The sequence below is a fragment of the Mesoplodon bidens genome (assembly GCF_964165515.1).
Source record: "Mesoplodon bidens genome assembly, chromosome: 1".
NCBI classification, from domain to species: domain Eukaryota; kingdom Metazoa; phylum Chordata; class Mammalia; order Artiodactyla; family Ziphiidae; genus Mesoplodon; species Mesoplodon bidens.
This window is the reverse complement of record NC_138176.1, coordinates 79,820,183-79,846,369: the sequence shown is the minus strand read 5'-3', so window position 1 is coordinate 79,846,369 and position 26,187 is coordinate 79,820,183. Positions and strand designations below refer to the sequence as shown.

The 26,187-nt window shown below is 38.0% G+C and overlaps 1 protein-coding gene across 25 annotated transcripts in view; it reads right to left on the bottom strand.

Moving 5' to 3' along the window:
* The window catches only part of ANK2 (ankyrin 2), a 720,153-nt gene that overhangs the window by 206,047 nt on the left and 487,919 nt on the right, over nucleotides 1–26,187 (bottom strand). For 24 of the 25 annotated variants that reach the window (XM_081237049.1, XM_081237043.1, XM_081237038.1 and 21 more), the window contains one exon: nucleotides 17,475–17,576. In XM_081237049.1, coding sequence (XP_081093175.1) covers nucleotides 17,475–17,576 — 102 coding nt within the window. Of the gene's footprint in view, nucleotides 1–17,474; nucleotides 17,577–18,433; nucleotides 18,476–26,187 lie in introns of those variants that run through there. The other variant, XM_081237029.1, reaches the window with a different exon arrangement.

The window sequence follows — 26,187 nt, the reverse complement described above, 5'->3', positions numbered from 1 at the left end:
AAATGAAATTAAAAATACTCTACATGTTATCAATAGCAGAATAACTGAGGCAGAAGAATGGATAAGTGACCTGGAAGATAAAATAGTGGAAATAACTACTACAGAGCAGAATAAAGAAAAAAGAATGAAAAGAACTGAGGGCAGTCTCAGAGACCTCTGGGACAACATTAAATGCACCAACATTCAAATTATAGGGGTTCCAGAAGAAGAAGAGAAAAAGAAAGGGACTGAGAAAATATTTGAAGAGGTTATAGTAGAAACCTTCCCTAATATGGGAAAGGAAATAGTTAATCAAGTCCAGGAAACACAGAGAGTACCATACAGGATAAATCCAAGGAGAAATACGCCAAGACACATATTAATCAAACTGTCAAAAATTAAATACAAAAAAAAACATATTAAAAGCAGCAAGGGAAAACAACAAATAACACACAAGGGAATCCCCATAAGGTTAACTGCTGATCTTTCAGCAGAAATTGCAAGCCAGAGGGGACTGGCAGGACATATTTAAAGTGATGAAGGAGAAAAACCTGCAACCAAGATTACTCTACCCAGCAAGGATCTCATTCAGATTTGATGGAGAAATTAAAACCTTTACAGACAAGCAAAAGCTGAGAGAGTTCTGCACCACCAAACCAGCTTTACAACAAATTCTAAAGGAACTTCTCTAAGCAAGAAACACAAGAGAAGGAAAAGACCTACAATAATGAACCAAAAACAATTAAGAAAATAGTAATAGAAACATACATATCGATAATTACCTTAAATGGTAATTAAATGGACTAAATGTTCCCACCAAAAGACACTGACTGGCTGAATGGATACAAAAACAAGACCCATATATATGTTGTCTACAAGAGACCCACTTCAGACCTAGAGACACATACAGACTGAAAGTAAGGGGATGGAAAAAGATATTCCAGGCAAATGGAAACCAAAAGAAAGATGGAGTAGCAATTCACATATCAGACAAAATAGACTTTAAAATAAAGACTATTAGAAGAGACAAAGAAGGACACTACATAATGATCAAGGGATCAATCCAAGAAGAAGATGTAACAATTGTAAATATTTATGCAACCAACATAGGAGCACCTCAATACAAAAGACAAATACTAACAGCCATAAAAGGGGAAATCAACAGTAACACATTCATAGTAGGGGACTTTAACACCCTACTTTCACCAATGGACAGATCATCCAAGATGAAAATAAATAAGGAAACACAAGCTTTAAATGATACATTAAACAAGATGGACTTAACTGATATTTATAGGACATTCCATCCAAAAACAACAGAATACACATTCTCCTCAAGTGCTCATGGAACATTCTCCAGGATAGATCATATCTTCGGTCACAAATCAAGCCGTGGTAAATTTAAGAAAATTGACATTGTATCAAGTATCTTTTCCGACCACAATGCTATGAGACTAGATATCAATTACAGGAAAAGATCTGTAAAAAATACAAACACATGGAGGCTAAACAATACACTACTTAATAACGAAGTGATCACAGAACAAATTAAAGAGAAAATTAAAAAATACCTAGAAACAAATGACAATGGAGACACGATGACCCAAAACCTATTGGATGCAGCAAAAGCAGTTCTAAAAGGGAAGTTTATAGCAATACAATCCTACCTTAAGAAACAGGAAACATCTTGAATAAACAACCTAACCTTGCACCTAAAGCAATTAGAGAAAGAAGAACAAAAAAAACCCAAAGTGAGCAGAAGGAAAGAAACCATAAAAATCAGATGAGAAATAAGTGAAAAGGAAATGAAGGAAACGATAGCAAATATCAATAAAACTAAAAGCTGGTTCTTTGAGAAGATAAACCAAATTGATAAACCATTAGCCAGACTCATCAAGACAAAAAGGGAGAAGACTCAAATCAATAGAATTAGAAATGAAAAAGGAGAAGTAACAACTGACACTGCAGAAATACACAAGATCATGAGAGATTACTACAAGCAGCTCTATGCCAATAAAATGGACAACCTGGAAGAAATGGACAAATTCTTAGAAAAGCACACCTTCTGATACTGAATCAGGAAGAAATAGAAAATATGAACAGACCAATCACAAGCACTGAAATTGAAACTGTGATTAAAAATCTTCCAACAAACAAAAGCCCAGGACCAGAAGGCTTCACAGGCGAATTCAATCAAACATTTAGAGAAGAGCTAACAGCTATCCTTCTCAAACTATCCCAAAATATAGCAGAGGGAGGAACACTCCCAAACTCATTCTAAAAGGCCACCATCACCTTGATACCAAAACCAGGCAAGGATGTCACAAAGAAAGAAAACTACAGGCCAATATCACTGATGAACATAGATGCAAAAATCCTCAACAAAACACTAGCAAACAGACTCCAACAGCACATTAAAAGGATCATACACCTTGATCGAGTGGGGTGTATTCCAGGAATGCAAGGATTCTTCAATATACACAAATCAATCAATGTGATACACCATATTAACAAATTGAAGGAGAAAAACCATATGATCATCTCAATAGAGGCAGAGAAAGCTTTCGACAAAATTCAACACCCATTTATGATAAAAACCCTGCAGAAAGTAGGCATAGAGGATTGCAGGGAAGATGGCGGAAGAGTAAGACACGGAGATCACCTTCCTCCCCACAGATACATCAGAAATTCAACTACACGTGGAACAACTCCTACAGAACACCTACTGAACGCTGACAGAAGACCTCAGACCCCCCAAAAGGCAAGAAACTCCCCACATATCTGGGTAGGGCAAAAGAAAAAAAGAATAAACAGAGACAATAGGATAGGGACGGGACCTGCACCAGTGGGAGGGAGCCGTGAAGGAGGAAAGGTTTCCACACACTACAAGCCCCTTCGCGGGCGGAGACTGCAGGTGGCAGAGGGGGAAAGCTTCGGAGTAGCGGAGGAGAGCACAGCAACAGGGGTGTGGAGGGCAAAGCGGAGAGATTCCGGCACAGAGGATCAGTGCCCTCAGGCACACACCAGCCCGAGAGTCTTGTCTGCTCGGCCGCCGGGGCGGGCGGGGCTGGGAGCTGAGGCTCGGGTATCGGCTTTCAGTCGGAGCGCAGGGAGAGGACTGGGGCTGGCGGCAGGAAGAGAGCCTGAAGGGGTTAGTGCACCACGGCTAGCCCGGAGGGAGTCCGGGGAAAGGGTCTGGAGCTGCCGAAGAGGCAAGAGACTTTTTTCCCTTTTGTTTCCTGGTGCGCGAGGAGAGGGCATTAAGAGGGCTGCTTGGGGAAGCGCCGGAGACAGGCGCGGACCTCGGAGACGGGCGTGGGACGCCGGGGCTGCTGCTACCGCCGCCGCCGCAGGGCCTGTGTGCGAGCGCGGGTCACTGTCCGCCCCGCCTTCTGGGGGGCCTGTGCACCCCGCCACTGCCGGGGTCCCGGGACCCGGGGACGGCTTTCCCGGGAAAGCGCACGGAGCGCCTCGGGCTGCTGCAACGTCACGCCGGCCTCTGCCGCCGCAGGCCCCTGCCGCCGCAGGCCCGCCCCACACTGCGCGCCCCTCCCTCCCCTCTGCCTGAGTGAGCCAAGGCCCCCGAATCAGCGGCTCCTTTAAACCCGTCCTGTCTGAGCGAAGAATGGACGCCCTCCGGCGACCTACGCGCAGAGGCGGGGCCAGGTCCAAGGCTGAGACCCGGGAGCTGTGAGAGCAGAGACAGGGAAATCTCTCTGTGCAGCCTCGGAGGCAGCGGATGAAAGCTCCACGGTCCATTTGATGTGCCCTGCGTCTGTGGAGTGCATAAATGGACAGCGAATCATCCCAAATTGAGGAAGTGGACTTTGAGGACAACATTTAAGACTTTCCCCCCTTTTCCTCTTTTTACAACGAATTATCCCAAATTGAGGAGGTGGACTTGGAGAGCAAGATTTTTGATTTTTCCCCCTGCTCTCTTTTAGTGAATGTGTGTGTGTAATCTTCTGTGTAAGATTCTCTCTGTACAGCTTTGCTTCCACCATATGTCCCAGGGTTCTATCTGTCCGTTTTTTTCAATAATTACTTTTTAATTTTAATAACGCTACTATATTTCATACTTTATTCTATTTTACTTTACCTGCTCTTTCTTTTTTTCCTACCTTCCCTTCCTCCCTGCCTCCCTCCGCTCCTCCTTTCCTTCTTTCTTTTTCTTTCCTCCCTCCCGCCCTCCCACCCTTCTTCTTCCCACTTTCTTTTTCTTTCCTTCCTCCCTCCCTCCCTCCTATCTTTCTTTCTTTCGTTCCTTCCTCCCTCCCTCCCTCCCTTCTTCCATTCACTCTTCCTTTTGCTTTCATTCCTCCCTCCCTCCCTGCTTTCTTTCTTTCCATCCTTCCTCCCTCCCTCCCTCCTTTCTTTCTTTCTTCCTTCCTTCCTTCCTTTCTTCCCTTCTTCCTTTCTTTCCCTCTCTCTTTCTTTCTTCTACTAATTCTTTCTTTCTACTTTTTCCCCCTTTTATTCTGAGCCGGGTAGATGAAAGGCTCTTGGTGCTGCAGCCAGGAGTCAGTGCTGTGCCTCTGAAGTGGGAGAGCCAACTTCAGGACACGGGTCCACAAGAGACCTCCCAGCTCCACATAATATCAAGCGGCGAAAATCTCCCAGAGATCTCCATCTCAACACCAGCACCCAGCTTCAGTCAACGACCAGCAAGCTACAGTGCTGGTCACCCTATGCCAAGCAACTAGCAAGGCAGGAACACAACCCCACCCATTAGCAGAGAGGCTACCTAAAAACATAATAAGGCAACAGGCACCCCAAAACACACCAACAGACATGGACCCGTCCACCAGAAAGACAAGATCGAGCCTCAACCACCAGAACACAGGCATTAGTCCCCCCCACCAGGAAGCCTACACAACCTACTGAAACAACCTTAGCCACTGGGGACAGACACCAAAAACAACGGGAACTACGAATCTGCAGCCCGCAAAAAGGAGACGCCAAACACAGTAACATAAGCAAAATGAGAAGGCAGAAAAACACACAGCAGGTGAAGGAGCAAGATAAACACCGACCAGACCTAACAAATGAAGAGGTAATAGGCAGTCTATCTGAAAAAGAATTCAGAATAATGATAGTAAAGCTGATCCAAGATTCTATTTCCAAGATCCAAAATCTTGGAAATAGAATAGACAAAATGCAAGAAACAGTTAACAAGGACCTAGAAGAACTAAAGATGAATCAAGCATCGATTAAAAACACAATAAATGAAATGAAAAAATATTCTAGATGGGATCAATAGCAGAATAACTGAGGCAGAAGAACGGATAGGTGAGGGGAAGATAAAATAGTGGAAATAACTGCTGCAGAGCAAAATAAAGAAAAAAGAATGAAAAGAACAGAGGACAGTCTCAGAGACCTCTGGGACAACATTAAACGCACCAACATTCGAATTATAGGGGTTCCAGAAGAAGAAGAGAAAAAGAAAGGGACTGAGAAAATATTTGAAGAGATTATAGTTGAAAACTTCCCTAATATGGGAAAGGAAATAGTTAATCAAGTCCAGGTGGCACAGAGAGTCCCATAAAGAATAAATCCAAGGAGAAATACGCCAAGACACATTAATCAAACTGTCAAAAATTAAACACAAAGAAATAATATTAAAAGCAGCAAGGGAAAGCAACAAATAACACACAAGGGAATCCCCATCAGGTTAACAGCTGATCTCTCAGCAGAAACTCTACAAGCCACAAGGCAGTGGCAGGACATAATTAAAGTGATGAAGGAGAGAAACCTACAACCAAGATTACTCTAACCAGCAAGGATCTCATTCAGATTTGATGGAGAAATTAAAACCTTTACAGACAAGCAAAAGCTGAGAGAGTTCAGCACCACCAAACCAGCTTTACAACAAATGCTAAAGGAACTTCTCTAGGCAAGAAACACAACAAAAGGAATATACCTACAATAACGAACCCAAAGCAATTAAGGAAATGGGAATAGGAACATACATATCAATAATTACCTTAAATGTAAATGGACTAAATGCTCCCACCAAAAGACACAGAGTGGCTGAATGGATACAAAAACAAGACCCATATATATGCTGTTTACAAGAGACCCACTTCAGACCTAGAGACACATACAGACTGAAAGTAAGGGGATGGGAAAAGATATTCCATGCAAATGGAAATCAAAAGGAAGCTGGAGTAGCAATTCTTATATCAGACAAAATAGACATTAAAATAAAGACTATTAGAAGAGACAAAGAAGGACACTACATAATGATAAAGGGATCGATCCAAGAAGATATAACAATTGTAAATATTTATGCACCCAACATAGGAGCACCTCAATACATAAGGCAAATACTAACAGCCATAAAAGGGGAAATCGACAGTAACACAATCATAGTAGGGGACTTTAACACCCCACTTTCACCAATGGACAGATCATCCAAAATGAAAATAAATAAGGAAAAACAAGCTTTAAATGATACATTAAACAAGATGAACTTAGTTGATATTTATAGGACATTACATTCAAAAACAGCAGAATACATGTTTTTCTCAAGTGCTCATGGAACATTCTCCAGGATAGATCATATCTTGGGTCACAAATCAAGCCTCGGTAATTTTAAGAAAATTGAAATTGTATCAAGTATCTTTTCCGACCACAATGCTATGAGACTAGATATCAATTACAGGAAAAGATCTGTAAAAAATACAAACACATGGAGGCTAAACAATACACTACTCAATAACAAAGTGATCACTGAAGAAATCAAAGAGGAAATTAAAAAATACCTAGAAACAAATGACAATGGAGACACGACGACCCAAAACCTATGGGACAGAGCAAAAGCAGTTCTAAGGGGGAAGTTTATAGCAATACAATCCCACCTTAAGAAACAGGAAACATCTCGAGTAAACAACCTGACCCTGCACCTAAAGCAATCAGAGAAAGAAGAACAAAAGACCCCCAAAGCTAGCAGAAGGAAAGAAATCATAAATATCCGATCAGAAATAAATGAAAAAGAAATGAAGTAAATGATAGCAAAGATCAACCAAACTAAAAGCTGGTTCTTTGAGAAGATAAACAAAATTGACAAACCATTAGCCAGACTCATCAAGAAAAGAAGGGAGAAGACTCAAATCAATAGAATTAGAGATGAAAAAGGAGAAGTAACAACTGACAGTACAGAAATACAAAAGATCATGAGAGATTACTACAAGCAACTCTATACCAATAAAATGGACAACCTGGAAGAAATGGACAAATTCTAAGAAATGCACAACCTGCCAAGACTGAATCAGGAAGAAATAGAAAATATGAATAGACCAATCACAAGCACTGAAAATGAAACTGTGATTAAAATCCTCCAACAAACAAAAACCCAGGACCAGAAGGCTTCACAGGCGAATTCTATCAAACATTTAGAGAAGAGGTAACACCCATCCTTCTCAAACTCTTCCAAACAATATCAGAGGAAGGAACACTCCTAAACTCATTCTAAGAAGCCACCATCACCTTGATACCAAAACCAGACAAGGATGTCACAAAGAAAGAAAACTACAGGCCAATATCACTGATGAACATAGATGCAAAAATCCTCAACAAAATACTAGCAAACAGAATCCAACAGCACATTAAAAGGATCATACACCATGATCAAGTGGGGTTTATTCCAGGAATGCAAGGATTCTTCAATATACGCAAATCAATCAATGTGATACACCATATTAACAAGTTGAAGGAGAAAAACCATATGATCATCTCAATAGATGCAGAGAAAGCTTTCGACAAAATTCAACACCCATTTATGATAAAAACCCTGCAGAAAGTAGGCATAGAGGGAACTTTCCTCAACATAATAAAGGCCATATATGACAAACACACAGCCAACGTTGTCCTCAATGGTGAAAAACTGAAACCATTTCCACTAAGATCAGGAACAAGACAAGGCTGCCCACTCTCACCACACTTATTCAACCTAGTTTTGGAAGTTTTAGCCACAGCAATCAGAGAAGAAAAGGAAATAAAAGGAATCCAAATTGGAAAAGAAGAAGTAAAGCTGTCACTGTTTGCAGATGACATGATAGTATACATAGAGAATCCTAACGATGCTACCAGAAAACTACTAGAGCTAATCAATGAATTTGGTAATGTAGCAGGATACAAAATTAATGCACAGAAATCTCTGGCATTCCTGTACACGAATGATGAAAAATCTGAAAATGAAATCAAGAAAACACTCCCATTTACCATTGCAACAAAATGAATAAAATATCTAGGAATAAACCTACCTAAGGAGACAAAAGACCTGTATGCAGAAAATTATAAGACACTGATGAAAGAAATTAAAGATGATACAAATAGATGGAGAGATATACCGTGCTCCTGGATTGGAAGAATCAATATTGTGAAAATGACTCTACTACCCAAAGCAATCTACAGATTCAATGCAATCCCTATCAAACTACCACTGGCATTTTTCACAGAACTAGAACAAAAAATTTCAAAATTTGTTTGGAAAAACAAAAGACCCCGAAGAGCCAAAGCAATCTTGAGAACGAAAAATGGAGCTGGAGGAATCAGGCTCCCTGACTTCAGATTATACTACAAAGCTACAGTAATCAAGACAGTGTGGTACTGGCATAAAAACAGAAAGAGATCAATGGAACAGGATAGAAAGCCCAGAGATAAACCCACGCACATATGGTCAACTTAGCTTTGATAAAGGAGGTAGGAATGTACAGTGAAGAAAGGACAGCCTCTTCAATAAGTGGTGCTGGGAAAACTGGACAGCTACATGTAAAAGGATGAGATTAGATCATTCCCTAACACCATACACAAAAATAAGCTCAAAATGGATTAAAGACCTAAATATAAGGCCAGAAACTCTCAAACTCTTAGAGGAAAACATAGGTAGAACACTCTATGACATAAATCACAGCAAGATCCTTTTGGACCCACCTCCTAGAGAAATGGAAATAAAAACAAAGATAAACAAATGGGACCTAATGAAACTTCAAAGCTTTTGCACAGCAAAGGAAACCATAAACAAGACCAAAAGACAACCCTCAGAATGGGAGAATATATTTGCAAATGAAGCAACTGATAAAGGATTAATCTCCAAAATTTATAAACAGCTCATGCAGCTCAATAGCAAAAAAACAAACAACCCAATCCAAAAATGGGCAGAAGACTTAAATAGGCATTTCTCCAAAGAAGATATACAGACTGCCAACAAACACATGAAAGAAAGCTCAACATCATTAATCATTAGAGAAATGCAAATCAAAACTACAATGAGATATCATCTCACACCAGTCAGAATGGCCATCATCAAGAAATCTAGAAACAATAAATGCTGGAGAGGGTGTGGAGAAAAGGGAACACTCTTGCACTGCTGGTGGGAATGTGAATTGGTAGAGCCACTATGGAGAACAGTATGGAGGTTCCTTAAAAAACTACAAATAGAACTACCATATGACCCAGCAATCCCACTACTAGGCATATACCCTGAGAAAACCATAATTCATAAAGAGGCATGTACCAAAATGTTCATTGCAGCTCTATTCACAATATCCCGTTGCTGGAAACAACCTAAGTGTCCATCATCGGATGAATGGACAAAGAAGTGTGGCACATATATACAATGGACTATTACTCAGCCATAAAAAGAAACGAAACTGAGCTATTTGTAATGAGGTGGATAGACCTAGAGTCTGTCACACAGAATGAAGTAAGTCAGAAAGAGAAAGACAAATACTGTATGCTAACACATATATATGGAATTTAAAAAAAAATGTCATGAAGAACCTAGGGGTAAAACGGGAATAAAGACACAGACCTACTTGAGAATGGACTTGAGGATATGGGGAGGGGGAAGGGTAAGCTGTGACAAAGCGAAAGAGAGGCATGGACATATATACAGTACCAAACGTAAGGTAGATGGATAGTGGGAAGCAGCCGCATAGCACAGGGAGATCAGCTCGGTGCTTTGTGACCACCTGGAGGGGTGGGATGGGGAGGATGGGAGGGAGGGAGATGCATGAGGGAAGGGATGTGGGAACAGATGTATATGTATGACTGATTCACTTTGTTATAAAGCAGAAACTAATAAAAAAAAAAAAAGAAAGTAGGCATAGAGGGAACTTTCCTCAACATAATAAAGGCCATATATGACAAACCCACAGTGAACATCATCCTCAATCGTGAAAAACTGCAAGCATTTCCACTAAGATCAGGAACAACACAAGGTTGCCCACTCTCACCACTCTTATTCAACATAGCTTTGGAAGTCTTAGTCACAGCAATCAGAGAAGAAAAGGAAATAAAAGGAATCCAAATCGGAAAAGAAGAAGTAAAGCTGTCACTGTTTGCAGATGACATGATAGTATACATAGAGAATCCTAAAGATGCTACCAGAAAACTACTAGAGCTAATCAATGAATTTGGTAAAGTAGCAGGATACAAAATTAATGCACAGAAATCTCTGGCATTCCTTTACACTAATGATGAAAAATCTCAAAGTGAAATCAAGAAAACACTCCCATTTACCATTGCCACAAAAAAAGAATAAAATATCTAGGAATAAACCTACCTAAGGAGACAAAAGACCTGTATGCAGACAATTATAAGACACTAATGGAAGAAATTAAAGATGATACAAATAGATGGAGAGATATACCATGTTCCTGGATTGGAAGAATCAACATTGTGAAAATGACTCTACTACCCAAAGCAATCTACAGATTCAATGCAATCCCTATCAAACTACCACTGGCATTTTTCACAGAACTAGAACAAAAAATTTCACAATTTATATGGAAACACAAAAGACCCCGAATAGCCAAAGCAATCTTGAGAACGAGAAATGGAGCTGGAGGAATCAGGCTCCCTGACTTCAGACTATACTACAAAGCTACAGTAATCAAGACAGTATGGTACTGGCATAAAAACAGAAAGATAGATTAAAGGAACAGGATAGAAAGCCCAGAGATAAACCCACACACATATGGTCACCTTATCTTTGATAAAGGAGGCAGGAATGTACAGTGAAGAAAGGACAGCCTCTTCAATAAGTGGTGCTGGGAAAACTGGACAGCTACATGTAAAAGGATGAGATTAGATCATTCCCTAACACCATACACAAAAATAAGCTCAAAATGGATTAAACACCTAAATGTAAGGCCAGAAACTCTCAAACTCTTAGAGGAAAACATAGGCAGAACACTCTATGACATAAATCACAGCAAGATCCTTTTTGATCCACCTCCTAGAGAAATGGAAATAAAAACAAAAATAAACAAATGGGACCTAATGAAACTTTAAAGCTTTTGCACAGCAAAGGAAACCATAAACAAGACCAAAAGACAACCCTCAGAATGGGAGAAAATATTTGCAAATGAAGCAACTGAGAAGGGATTAATCCCCAAAATTTATAAGCAGCTCATGCAGCTCAATATCAAAAAAACAAACAACCCAATCCAAAAATGGGCAGACGACCTAAATAGACATTTCTCCACAGAAGATATACAGACTGCCAACAAACACATGAAAGAAGGCTCAACATCCTTAATCATTAGAGAAATGCAAATCAAAACTACAATGAGATATCATCTCACACCAGTCAGAATGGCCATCATTAAAAAATCTAGAAACAATAAATGCTGGAGAGGGTGTGGAGAAAAGGGAACACTCCTGCACTGCTGATGGGAATGTGAATTGGTACAGCTACTATGGAGAACAATATGGAGGTTCCTTAAAAAACTAAAAATAGAACTACCATATGACCCAGCAATCTGACTACTGGGCATATACCCTGAGAAAACCATAATTCAAAAAGAGTCATGTACCAAAATATTCATTGCAGCTCTGTTTACAATAGCCCAGATATGGAAACAACCTAAGTGTCTATCATCGGATGAATGGATAAAGATATGGCACATATATACAATGGAATATTACTCAGCCATAAAAAGAAATGAAATTGAGCTATTTGTAATGAGGTCAATGGATCTAGAGTCTGTCATACAGAGTGAAGTAGGTCAGAAAGAGAAAGACAAATACCGTATGGTAACACATATATATGGAATTCAAGGGGAAAAAATGTCATGAAGAAACTAGGGGTAAGACAGGAATAAAGACACAGACCTACTAGAGAATGGACTTGAGGATATGTGGAGGGGGAAGGGTAAGCTGTAACAAAGCGAGAGAGAGGCATGGACATATATACACTACCAAACGTAAGGTAGATAGATAGCGGGAAGTAGCCGCATAGCACACGGAGATCAGATCCGTGCTTTGTGACCACCTAGAGGAGTGGGATAGGGAGGGTGGGAGGGAGGGAGACGCAAGAGGGAAGAGATATGGGAACATATGTATATGTATAACTGATTCACTTTGTTATAAAGCAGAAACTAACACACCATTTTAAAGCAATTATACTCCAATAAAGATGTAAAGAATAAATAAATAAATAAAGTGATTTCCAAGAGGGTGGTAAATAAGACAGCTATGTTTATGCTCCAAAATTAGCAATAAAGCATAATACAATTGTAAATGCAAAAAAAAAAAAAGATTTTAGTTCCAAAAAAAATTTTACTTTAAAGAAACCCAGATAAACAGTAACTGTTACCAAATTGCTACTAAACGTGATCTTTCCTAATTGGTGACACAGGCTATGATAATACCTTTTATGTTCTGTCCTGCCTATGAGAACCAGCACCACTTTTGCTAAAACTTAGGTTGACAATCAATATAAAAATATTTGCTAATATTTATTGAATACTTGCTCTGTTAACCTTGTTTATAATATTGTAATCTTATGAACAATTGCTAAATAAATTTAAAAAATAAGTATATATGATTTTCAAAAATAGGGAGCAAACACTAAGATTTATTCTTTTCTGTATGTACAAGAGATTAAAAGATAAATAAATACATTACCAGCTTAATCTTTTAAGGAAAATGAAAGTTAACAAATTAACAAATTAAGTATTGGGGAAAGATAATGAAAACAAAGTTTTTTTGTTTTTGTTTTTGTTTTTGCGGTACGCCGGCCTCTCACTGTTGTGTCCTCTCCCGTTGCGGAGCACAGGCTCCAGACACGCAGGCCCAGCGGCCATGGTTCACGGGCCCAGCCGCTCCACATCAGGGGGGATCTTCCTGGACCGGGGCATGAACTCGTGTCTCCTGCATCGGCAGGCGGACGCTCAACCACTGTGCCACCAGGGAAGCCCCAAAGTTTTTTTTTTAAAGAATATTATCTTGTGTCAAATTTATGAATTTTTCCCACATCCTTTAACCAATTAGAAGCCAAGTGGTATTTTTCAATTAAATCTCAAAATTCTCATGGTATTTATGAGACCAATTTTATGAAGAAAATGATTTTCATTGAAATTTCAGTTTAAGGAATCTTAGCACGCCAATACATGTGGTATTTTTTGGAAAGTTGGTACAGCCCAGATTGCCTTTCATTGAGAAATACAACAGGGTACAGAAAGTCCTGCTTTATATATACATGACATAATGCTCCCCAGAAACTCAGGCTTACAAGCAAAATAGAGAATACTTTTTCTTTTTTTCTTTCATATGTCATATTAGCTTTGAGCTTTCACATATTTAGAAATAGCAGTACTTTGGCTGAAGAGTTGCCTCTTTTGCTCTCCTAAGTGTTTGGAAATTATATTCTGTTCTATATTTTATTTGAGTTTTAGTAGTAATCCTGGTGGTGGTGCTCTTTGACTTAAAAGTTCCTTTAACTACATATTATGTTGATCTGAGGATGAATAAAGCCCTTTTTATATTAGCAATGGTAGACTAAAAATAAGATTCAAACATCTCAGGAAGGCGTTCTGAAGTAGAAAAGATTTATATATGAGAGACAGATCTGTGTGACCCTGGGGACATTACTTAACCACTTGTGGGCTCAGTTTCTGCACTTATAAACTCAGGCAAATGCCTACCTTATAACATTTGTCTCTGCTGATTGATGAGACATCACACATAAAGCCCCCAGCACAAAGCCTGATATATAGCAGCTAACTAGTTAACATTAGTCACTTCATTTCCCTAATCTCTATTTAATGTACATTCTTGAATGGTAATAATAAAGAACCAACACCAGACAACAACATTTACTTTCTACCTAGTAAATTCAGGTGACTGAGGAGAGTCAATCCCATACTTTGTGTGGAGGTCAATTTTAATTTTTCTGATTCTTGGTAGACATACACAGTAACTGCAATTAGAATAGGTACACCTTAGAAAGTCCTTTCATATTTCATATTTAATTTACACTGCAACTCGGTGATGTAAGATTGAATGTATTATTACTTTCTTGTTTTAGAGATTAGAAAAATGTCACTTTCTGAATTGAAATGACTTAACAAAAGTGGAGATGGAACTTGAACTGCTGGGCTCTAAGTTCTGTGCGGTTTCATGACATTTTGTTGCCTTCTTACAAAAATACATGTTCTTCCCCTTTATAGTAACATGCTAGTGGACAGTCATCCACTACACGAAAAATATGTTAGGCAGCTAAAAACTTCTCAAGGTAACTCAAGAATTGAGGTTGGTCAATAAAGCAAATAAGAATTGAGTGTTTACTGCTGAGAGTTTATTTTTCTTTAAAAATAAACTCCAAGATCTTTTATAAGATTAAGATATTTCTTATACTTTAGGATGAAGTGGACTTGGTTTGACTGAAGTTAACTTTATTTTCCTTGGGTTCGTCTTTTGGTATCACTTACAATGATTTTACCAAATGAACTAATAGTTCTAACAGTTTCATTGCCTATTTTCCAACATACTGCAAATTTAGAATGTTAATGAATTGATATTAAAATTGGGGGAATGTATTTAATATACTTGAAAAAAGCCTAAAACAACATGTGAAGGGACTACCCTGATGGTCCAGTGGTTAAGACTCCGCACTTCCAATGCAGGGGCACAGGTTTGATCCCTGGTCAGGGAACTAAGATCTGGCATGCCATGCAGCCAAAAAAATAATAAAATAAATAAATAAAATTAACATGTTAAAAATTTAAAATATTTCATATTCAATCTCACAGGTAGTTTTGGAAGAATTTCATATATCTATATCTATATAGGAATTTGGATGTTGTCTTTCTCTTTTAAAGTAACTAATGTATCTAAACTTTAAATTATTTGTTCAAAAGGACACTAAAAACATATCAGAAAAAGATTCATAATGAAGTATAAGATGGATAAGAAACAGAGATGTAAAATATGAAGATCTTATATATTGCGATAAAGGAATTTAGTCTTATTCCATAGGTCAGTGTCAAGAACTATGTAAGGTCTGGGATTTTATCTCACCTACAAGCTAAAAAGCTTAACTGCTACTATTTCCTGATACTGGTAGAAGACATGAGTCTCCTGGATCAGAGACAATGGACTTTATAGTTCATGGCAAAAGGAGTGGCTGAGTGTCAACATGTTGCTTACACCAGTTCCCTATGCCCCCTCCCAATCCCATGCGAGTGACACACAGGACCAGTGATGGATGCCTGTGAATGTCGTGGGTTATGTTAAAGAAGAACATTAACCTTGGGGAATTCACAGCTTTTAAAATAAGAAAGAACAAGCCTAATTCTTATCTGGAGGAAAGAGTTACCTAATCCCTCAAGGTTGCTCACTGCAATCACTGCCCCGAGAAATGCTCCAGATAAAGAGCATACAGCGTCTTTCATTCTTGACACACACAAAAGAATATATAGGGATGCTCAGGGTGACAGCAGACTGCTATTCCCTACAGCAAGCAGCACTCAATATTTTTGATGCCACGGGAATTACTCCTCTAAAGGATAAGAAACACTGCCATCAATGACAGTGCTTCTTAAGCCGGTTACTCTCAAGAGGAGCAAGGAAAATCCTGCACCCTTTGCAAAAGGCTTCAGGTAATTTTTAATTTTTTTTTTTTTTGCGGTATGCAGGCCTCTCACTGTTGTGGCCTCTCCCGTTGCGGAGCACAGGCTCCGGACGCGCAGGCTCAGTGGCCATGGCTCACGGGCCCAGCCGCTCCACTGAATGTGGGATATTCCCGGACGGGGGCACAAACCCGTGTCCCCTGCATCGGCAGGCGGACTCTCAACCACTGCGCCACCAGGGAAGCCTGGCTTCAGGTAATTTTTATGCAACTATCTTACTAACCTAAGCATTGGAAGCCATAGAAAGTTTGATAGTGATAGGAGTGCCATAATCATATTTTTATTTTAGAAAGGTGACTCAAGATATAGTGTGGAGATTGACCAGAGTGGACAAGATGAAGACAGGACCTAATTAAGGAGGCTGTTATGGCAACCATGGTAAGTGACCATGTTGTGAGTTAGTGCAAATTTGTGGATGTAGAAGATGAACCGAAAAAGGAGTGCTAGACTGGTGTAGGGGAGAAGACATGGGTGGAGAGCTGTTGGAACTAACATATTGGTGAGGAAACCAGCAGGTAGGAATTTGAGAGGAGAGTAAGTTTGAGTATGAAAAGATATCAGGTTGTTTTTGAAAAGCTGTACTTGAAAGATATACTAATTTCAGGCGACTGTAGATGGAACATAACTGGGCTCAATATATATCAGAATATATATCAATATATATCACAGGCATTCTATAGATGATTTAGAATCTGCCAATGAAATTCATCTCCTGGTAACTTAAAATTACTCAGGATTATTCACTTCCCAGTCAGCTCTGTCTCACACACACACACAAACACACACACACACACCACACACATACCAATGTGCAACATTTAGCACACTCTATTGAATACTGGAGTCCCCTAGACACTTTAATTCATGGCATTAAAATCTTAGTTACAAATAGCACAAAAATCTCAACATCCCTGGGACCAAATAATATCCAAATGTATAATATTGTCTAAAGTCCTTAGTGAATGGATGTGATAAATAAATAATCCAAATACCTCACTTAAGCCAACAGTTGCAACCTCTTCTCATTCAAATTTATATTTTAAAACTAATTGGGGGGATCGTTTTGGTGGTCCTAGTCAGTGTAATAGAGCATAAAAAATAAAGGCATAAAGTTGAAAAAAATAAAAAACTAATTAGGGGGAAAGGGAGGGATAATTTTGATTTTATCCTCTTATTTCTCTATCCCAAATTGTAACAATCAGTTACCCCTAAGTAAAAGGCATACAGCAAACAAGAAAAGAAGTCAGAGTCTGGATAACTAGTTGATGATAAATGATAAGTAAAACATCATTCTTGGTCAACATTCCAGCTCAGGGCAGCCCAGATCATTTCATAGGCAAAACTGATGTTCAATTATTTTTGATCTATCTAATTTGCCAGCCTTATTAGCTCTAGATACAACCATATGAGGCTTCAAAATTTGGTAAGGAAGAAAAATGGACTTTCATAATTCTGAATTGCTGCTATTTGAGTAAATTCAACAAGCACACAAAAAAAACTGGGCTCTTGGAATGTATCTGCAGGTAATAAGAGTGTCTTCAATGTATAATACAGAGCCAGCGGCCGTGCTCTTACCTGGTTGCAGGTATTGATGTCTATGCCCCCTTTGAGATATTCCACTACTTTGTCTAAGTTGCCTGCTCTGGCAGCACGGAGGAAGCTTGCATTGCTGTCAGACTGTGAGAAAAAGAAAAGACCTTTAGTGAATTACTGATAAAATGAAGACATATCAAAGACAGAAACACAAGAATGTTTGCACCATGCATCAGAAAAGCTTCAGTTGCACTGTGTCCATCGACAGGTGAAAGGATAAAGAAGATGTGGCACATATATACAATGGAATATTACTCAGACATAAAAAGGAATGAAATTGAGTTATTTGTAGTGAGGTGGATGGACCTAGAGTCTGTCATACAGAGTGAAGTAAGTCAGAAAGAGAAAAACAAATACTGTATGCTAACACATATATATGGAATCTAAAAAAAAAAAAAAAGGTTCTGATGAACCTAGGGGCAGGACAGGAATAAAGATGCAGATGTAGAGAATGGACTTGAGGACACAGGGAGGAGGAAGGGTAAGCTGGAACAAAATGAGAGAGTAGCATGGACATATATACACTACCAAATGTAAAACAGATAGCTAGTGGGAAGCAGCTGCATAGCATAGGGAGATCAGCTCAGTGCTTTGTGACCACCTAGAGGGGTGGGATAGGGAAGGTGGGAGGGAGATGCAAGAGGGAGGGGATATGGGGATATATGTATATGTATAGCTGATTCACTTTGTTATAAAGCAGCAACTAACACACCATTGTAAAGAAATTATACTCCATTAAAGATGTTAAAAAAAAACAAAGAAAAGCTTCAGTTGCAAAATATTTCAATCCTGAGTTTAAAACACTGAATAATAATTCACAGTACAAGTCAGCAACTTCACAGTATTTCTAGAGAGTTGTTTAAGGACATTAAAGTCAATAGGAAATACGCTCTGCTATATTAAAGAGTATAAAAGAACAATAAAATAAAAATAATTATTACCGCTTTACTCCAAATCTTCAGCCACATTTGAAGATGAATTTACACTACCCCTAAATCCACTGTTATCCATTCATTTTAGCTTCAGGAAGCTAGTGACTTTATACTGAGCCTAACATCGAGCTAAAAAACAAATGAAATAAGCTACTGGGTTTCTTCTTTCTCTTCCTTTACTGTTTGGTTTTCAGATGCATCTGAGGGAGAGCACTGAGTATGGGTCACCTGACAGTCTGTCCTCATTATAAGGGAATAACAGAAAGCTCCAAGGATGCTTTGAGGAAAGCAGATAGCACTAGTTGGCAAGTGTGGACTGGGCCGATGCAAATTTTGTGATCCCAGTGATTTTGGAAAAACAAGATTAAATTTAAAACAGCTGACATAATATCAAGCTCAAATCTCTTGGTAAAGATGATCACTCTGGGTACAAATTGCTTTTTAAGTCCTCATCTTGTGCCCATTCCTCTCAAAATCTGATTCTGGGAGAACAGCTGAATTTCCCCCACAAAAAGTCTCCGGGAGGCTACTCAAGAGATGTAGCCACAATCGCCCTGCCGCTCTGACTTGCTGACAAAGTCTGATTTTCAAACCTTAACACAAGGATGATGATAAACTTTCGTTAGGTTCCAAGACACTGGCATCATTTTATAGTTCTTTGGGTGGTACAACATCTGACTGCAGAGAAAATGGTAACATGAAAAGGGACCTACTAGCAATTAAGATTCAGGTGGGGCAGCTCTTAATCCATCCTCCTCCTCAGTAGGCTGCCCTGCCCTCCCTCGAAGAATGGACTTGGCCAGGTCCCTTCGCACACTCTGTCAGGCCTATTTATTTTGACTGGTGATGACGTACGGAGATAGAAATGGAAGCGTTTTTCTCTGGGAGTCTCAAATACAGAATTATTTTCATAGCATTAAAATGATTTACACAGGGGAAGACTGAAAACCCTAGGACGAAATTACCTCATATTTAACCCAAATACCACAATGGCGTATAAATTTACAAATAATATAAATAATTTATGAGGATTTGAGAGGTATGACTGAAATCTACACATCTGGAATTCATGCTCGGAGTCTTTACAAATGTACCCTGGTATGACTAACATCACACTGTTCCTCGTCCCGCCTGCCCTGCTACGATGCCTCACGCTGCAGCCTTCCTGAAAGCTGTGCCCATGGCAGGGTGCCCCAAGTATATCTGCAATGCTGCAGGGACTGAATTATGACTCGTTTTTAAATGCCTATTCTATGAATGTATTTTGCGGCTTGCAGCAAATTCTAAATTCCAGGAAGATTTTCCGCCTTCAGGTTTCTTGCCGCAGTACTTAAAAGCGAAACATTATACTCTGCAGCATGTTCTGTCAATATCCCACAAGAAACAGCATTTACTAAAAAACAACCAAAATTAAGTAATATTAGGTCACAGAAAGTATGATGTTATTTCCCATAGATTTTTAAAATAAATGTTATTTCCCATAGATTTTTAAAATAAATCCACATGCTCTATATTATATTAAAGAGGATGCCTAGAAAGTACTTCCATCTTATACATGAGGCTTCATAATTATAGGTAACATTTATGAGTGTTTACTGTGGGCCAGGCACAGAGCTAAGAAGTCATATGCATTATATAATTATTACAATAAAACTAGGAGAAAGGAACTATTATTACGCTCATTTAATAGGTGAGGAAAGAGGCTTGGAAAATTTCCAAGGTCACATAATTTTTCAGTGGAAGATTCAAGATTTAACTCATGTTTATCAGCCTCAAAGCTAGTCTTATCTGCTACTCTACCTCATCCCTGCAAAGTATCAAAGCAGATGTTAGTACAAATAACTAACTTATGAGCTATAAGTTTGTTTCATTTGTGATAACCTCAGTATGCCCTTGGTCTACATATTCGCTCTGTAAATCATGGCACTTGCTAAACAGAGTGTCTTAGCTGGAGAGGGAATTCTTGGCAGACAGCCCTAGCCTCAAATTTATCAGCCATCTATGCACCTAGAAAAATGAAGAGCTGGCTTGAGACAAACTAATTAGAAACATACTCACTTGGGAATAAAGAAAGAGATGGTAAAGTACACACTGCATTAAAAAGCCAGTTGACTGTCTCTCTCTACATGTCTAACATGACTAAACTCATGAACTAAGATCAGGGTGCTCTATTATTCTTTAAAAAAAAAAAAAAAAAAAGAATGCCATGAACAAGTAGAGCCAGAAGGGAGCACCTGACACTTTAGGGATGAAGAAACACCTGGAGACACCTTGTGGAAGCTTACAGAGGCAACTGTTGGTATGAAGGGGGCTTCTGGCATCACGGAGGGGAATCTATTAGACCCTCTTAGAACCTTCTCTAGGGACTGGGCATGACATTGAGGATTGCTTTTGCTGTTACATAACAACACGTTTTAATAACTATTTTTCTCTTTTCTGAATCAAACTACTAAAAAGTAGAGGCAAGTCAAAGACTTACAGCCAGTCCCTGGAATTTTAGCAAAAAATGCTCCCAGTGCTTTGGAGGGGCTAGAGACAGTGGAAATGTAACATCTGAGCCATCCTGCCAGGAACCTCTTCAACAGTTGAGTCACAGTAGATTTTGCTATAACTTGGATTCTTCTAGAACCCCACTAAGGGATTGAGTTTTCGCAAAGTGAGAAAATGTATTAGAAATGCATTTTGCAAAAGCAAATAAGTGTGTTATTATAAAACGGTTCCAGAGCATGAGTTGCAAGAACAAAATTCAAATGAGACTTCAAAATTTATATGGAGATATTGGCATCTTTGAAGGTTTAAAGAATAGACCAGCATGGAAGTATATATTTTTCTCCTACTTCCACATAAACACATGCAAACCCTATGCTACAAAGAGGTCAATCTGTGATTAAAGCTCTTAACACAAGAGCTTAGGATAAACAGCAGTCAGTCTGGTTACCTTCAATCAACACAGAGATAAAAGAGGATTCAGGGACTCATGGTGAGAGATGCAGCAATTTTTACCATGCTATGTTTCCCTTTGAGTATGACAAAAGTAAGAATTTAAAAATTAAAATTAGGTATTAGTAGGGGAGAAGCATGCTTTCAAAATAGACTGTTGTCTCTTGCCTCAACCAGGAGATTTCACACATAAAAAGTACAAGAAAGAGAAAATGAGGCAATAGCAATTCCTTTGGGGGAAAAGTCTCAGACAAATAGACTAACCTCTTTCTGCTTTGCTGCTTTAGGTCCCTAGAACTATCAATCCTAAAACCAATTGTACTTAGGCCTATAAAGTGTGGCTCTGGACAAGGCATTCAAATGCTGAGCTCCACTTATTTTAATCTGCAACAGATGGATGTCATTAAAACTTGTCCCCTTTTCAACCTGAGTGTGTCATCTCAAGCCGAGGAAGAAAAATTTCCTCTTCAGTTCTTCTTGACACAGTTCTGTACACTTTTGATCAGAATGTTAGAAAAACAATACTTTCTCAGCATCCAGCAGGGTGGACATGAAAGGCAAGGAGGAATGTGCATTCACAGAGCCACATTATGTCCTAAACAAGTGCTTCCCCGAAGGGCCCAGGGGCACACTCACAGAGATTCATGAGTTTGCTCCGAGATTTTGTAAAACTTCTATGCTTACAGTTCAATAACAACCTAATAAGGAGAATATAAGCATGTTCCAGGTCATCTAGATGGCTACCCTTTAACTGATATATTTTGATATATGCCTTTGTGTTTATAATTCAGTGCATAACAGTTGAAATAAGGATGGAATATAGACAGATGCATGGGATGCAAAATATTTTGCCATGGGACAGAGACTGATCAGAGAATCTGGCCATCATACAAGGTAGGATGTACCAAAAGAACCTGAGCACAGCACTCAGTAGTACATTAAAGCTGCAAATAACAACAGGCTCAGATGTTATCTTTGTATGGTCCAACTTGCCTGGACTATTAGCAGTGACTGTAACAGAAAATCCAGAGTAAAATGTTTTTCAGTTCCCAGTTGCAGCTTTTTTTTGGATTAGGTACACATCTTTACCACAATACTAATTTCATCTCCAAGTAAATGAAGAGACCTTTAAATGATTATCAAATGGCATGCCATTAAAATTGGCATTGCAAAGTTCTCTAATCACTTTAACTATCCTGAAGTAGGAAACAAAGCCTTAAATGTATTAATAATGGTTGTACAACATGCTTATAAAACGTACACTCTATATTATCTTTATTGAAGTCAAATTCAGAAATGTATTATAGAAATCTTAGGTTAAATCTTTTTACTGTTAAATCCAACATCTGTGATTTAATTTTAGACAATCCTATCCATTCTATTACATTGGTGTTATTTATTTGAATAATACTAGTTTTGTAGTTCTGTTCATGCTTAATTTGTACAACTTTCTTTTTAGTAATGGTCTAAGAGTTTAAGGAATTTTATGTAGTTTTATTTTTACACTTAAATTAACGCTATAGGGCATTCCCTGGCGGTCCAGTGGTTAGGACTCCATGCTCTCACTGCCAAGGGCCCAGTTTCAATCCCTGCTCGGGAAATTAAAATCCCACAAGCCTCACAGCATGGCCAAAAAAAAAGTCTTTTTTATTTAAAAAAATAAATTAACACTACAATAAAAATAACAGCACTGGAGGTCACATACTTTTTTTATACTTCAAAAGAGAGGAATACATTATTCAAGTTTGAGAAGCAGGCATCCTCTAGTGTGAGTCAGCCACCAGCCTCAGCTAGCCTAGGGAGTGACATGGGGCACCTCCCCTCACAGCCTCTGGCTTATCCTGTACCCTCCACAAATATTTGCTGACTGATTAACCATAGGAAAGCACATGCTTCTTGTGGAATTTAGGGAATTTGCTTATTTTCTTAGGATGCAGTTATTCCTTTGTAAAAACAGGGTCATTTACCTGCCTACTCCAAGATCCACATTTTTATAGTAATACAAAATAAATAAAATGTATTAAAATTACTTGAGGGGAAAACCTTTAATATATACATAATGAAATAAGAGACATTTCTACAATTCCTTAGGTCTTTTCCCAGGAATGTTGGATAAGTTAAAACCATGTCCAGCAAATCATGAGTTGTATGATCTTGAGTCTTTGTGGGTCTTAATTTCCTTATCAAAAAATAAATGTATTTTATAGAGTTGCTGGGAGAATGAAATAAGATTTGAAGATGCTTAGCTCAATGACAGGCACAGAGGACAGTGACCGAGTTTTTTTAATAATTGTAGTTTTTCTTGTAAATGATAAAGGCAAAACAACAATGACAAATCAAAGGATAGATGCATACACATTATCTTCTTTAAATAAAAAGGTTGTTGCCAGAAGACCAGAGTGTTTGAAAATATTTTGCTGTGTGCAGGTACAAAAGGAAAAAAGGAAGGCAGACCTGGGTGTGGCCTGTCTCCAAAGATGAAGATTTTACAAAACACCCTCTTTGTGATATATGAATGCTTTCACTTAAATAATCATACTTTTGTATAGGGACTGCTGGATTGCTTAAATGTTTTAGCTCTTTTAGTAGCTCAAATTGTTATCACTATCTTGTCATAAACCAAAAATTGGGGGGCAACTGAGAACTGCACACTAGATGTACTGAAATATTTCAGAAAGAATTCCACAAGTTGCCTTCCTGCAGTTAGAACATATAAATGACCAGTAAAACACTTTATACCATGAAATCCTACTTAATTTCAATTCAGCTGGACACTAATAACAAAAACTGCTATAAACCATAAGTTTGTACACTGTAGCTCAACCATGCTGATTAAGCTCCATTTTTAGCATCATTTCAATAGGTCTTTACACTGCTATTAAATGGGAAATGCAGAAGGAGCTATGATCTTCAGAAAGAAATAATGCAATTTCTCTAAAGATTGTTCCTATTTCAGTGACCTATGTTTTAAGAAAATTGGTTCAGGCATAGGTGTTTCTATTTTACTTTTAAAATGTTACTTAACAGACTTCCCTGGTGGTCCAGTGTTTAAGACTCTGTCCTTCCAATGCAGGGGGTGCGGGTTTGATCCCTGGTCAGGGAACTAAGATCCCACATGCCGCATGGTGAGGTTAAAAAAATAATAATAATAATGAAATAAATGTGTTTTTAAAAATAAATAAAATAAAATAAAATGTTACTTAAGATAATTAATGATTAACACATTAAATTAATTATTAACACATAAAATATCAAAACAATAACTAAATTCTGCCTGCATATTTTAAGCAAATATCTTTTTGATATGTGAGATAATTTGAAATTACACTTTTATATAAAGACAAAATTTTTTTCCCTTAACTTAGTATTACACTTTGACACTGATTTTTCACTAGCATGCTAAAATTATTTCATTATCAGTGTCTTCCCTGAGATTATCATCCATGAAAAGAAAGAACTGCCTATAGCATACCAATTCCATCCCTTTCAAAGCATTAAGAATATTTTGCAATACTATGCAGAGATTCATGAATCCCTTGTACAATTCTTACACTTCAAAAAAGAGTCAATCTAGAATATTACATAGCAGTGGGAACAGAAGTGAATGAACAATATCCACATGGAACATCGACAGATCTCACAAAAAAAAAGGCTAAGCAAAATAAGTCAGACCAAAAAGGACATCTTTATGATTCCATTTATTAAAGTTCAAAAACTGACAAAACTAATCTATACTGTTAGAAGTCAGAATAGTAGTTTCTGGAAGTAGGCAGAAAGGGCCTTCTTGTTGCTGGTAATATCATAGTTCTACCTGCTCATTCTGGGTGTTGTTAAATGGGTATGTAAACTTTGTGAGAAATATCAAGATAAACAATACAATTTATGCATTTTTCTGTATGTATGTTATAATTAAATGAAACATTTACTTTAAAAAGATGGTGACACTGAAAAATAAGTTGTTCCTAACTTACACAATAGTGACAAAATCACTGAAGAGTAAATAGATGAAAAAATTAGTATTCAAAATCAGTATCTTTTTCTTACTATGGAGGCAATTTTTCTAATGCAGACTATTCATATTATGCAAGGCTTTTAATGAAAATTTTATTTGCATATATTTAAGGTGCTATACAGTCTAAGAGAAAATGCAGACTACTAAATGCCCATGGCTTTGTGCTTGAACTCAGAAGAAGGTTGTTGCTAACTCAAATTCTACAGCATCTTTTTATTATACTGTACAAATAGTACTCCTCTGGTCTTCAAAAATATTTACTACAAATCCAAGAAGACCAGGTCTGGTTCAGAGATCTCGGTTGTTACGTCTTCTGGGATAAATATAAGTAAGTTCTAAGAGACAATTTTATACCTTAAAAAAATTTCTGTACACTCATTTTCTGTGTCACTCACTTTTCTGAAAACTGAATCAAAATATTAATAATGTGACAATATCTTTCACAATAAATTAGAAATACTGCAAGAACACAAAACTAGTAGGAACAAAAACCCTAAATCAGAAAAAAAAGTTGTGATATATATTTGATAAATATTTTATACTTCAGATTCCCTGCGATTTTGAAATTTTAAAATGCTTATATATTTTTATAGATATTCATTTTAAAATAATTATTGAACAGAAGAAATAGGAATTCCTGAGTTAGTATATTATGAGACAGTAAAAGTCTATCTTGTAAAGTAACTGTTCTGCTGACATGAGTTTGGTTCCATAAGATGTTTCTACAACTAGGCTCAATTTGAAGATGTCAATACAATGAGACATTAAAACTTTCACTAAAATGGGAACTTTTACAGAGATAGGTAGAAAC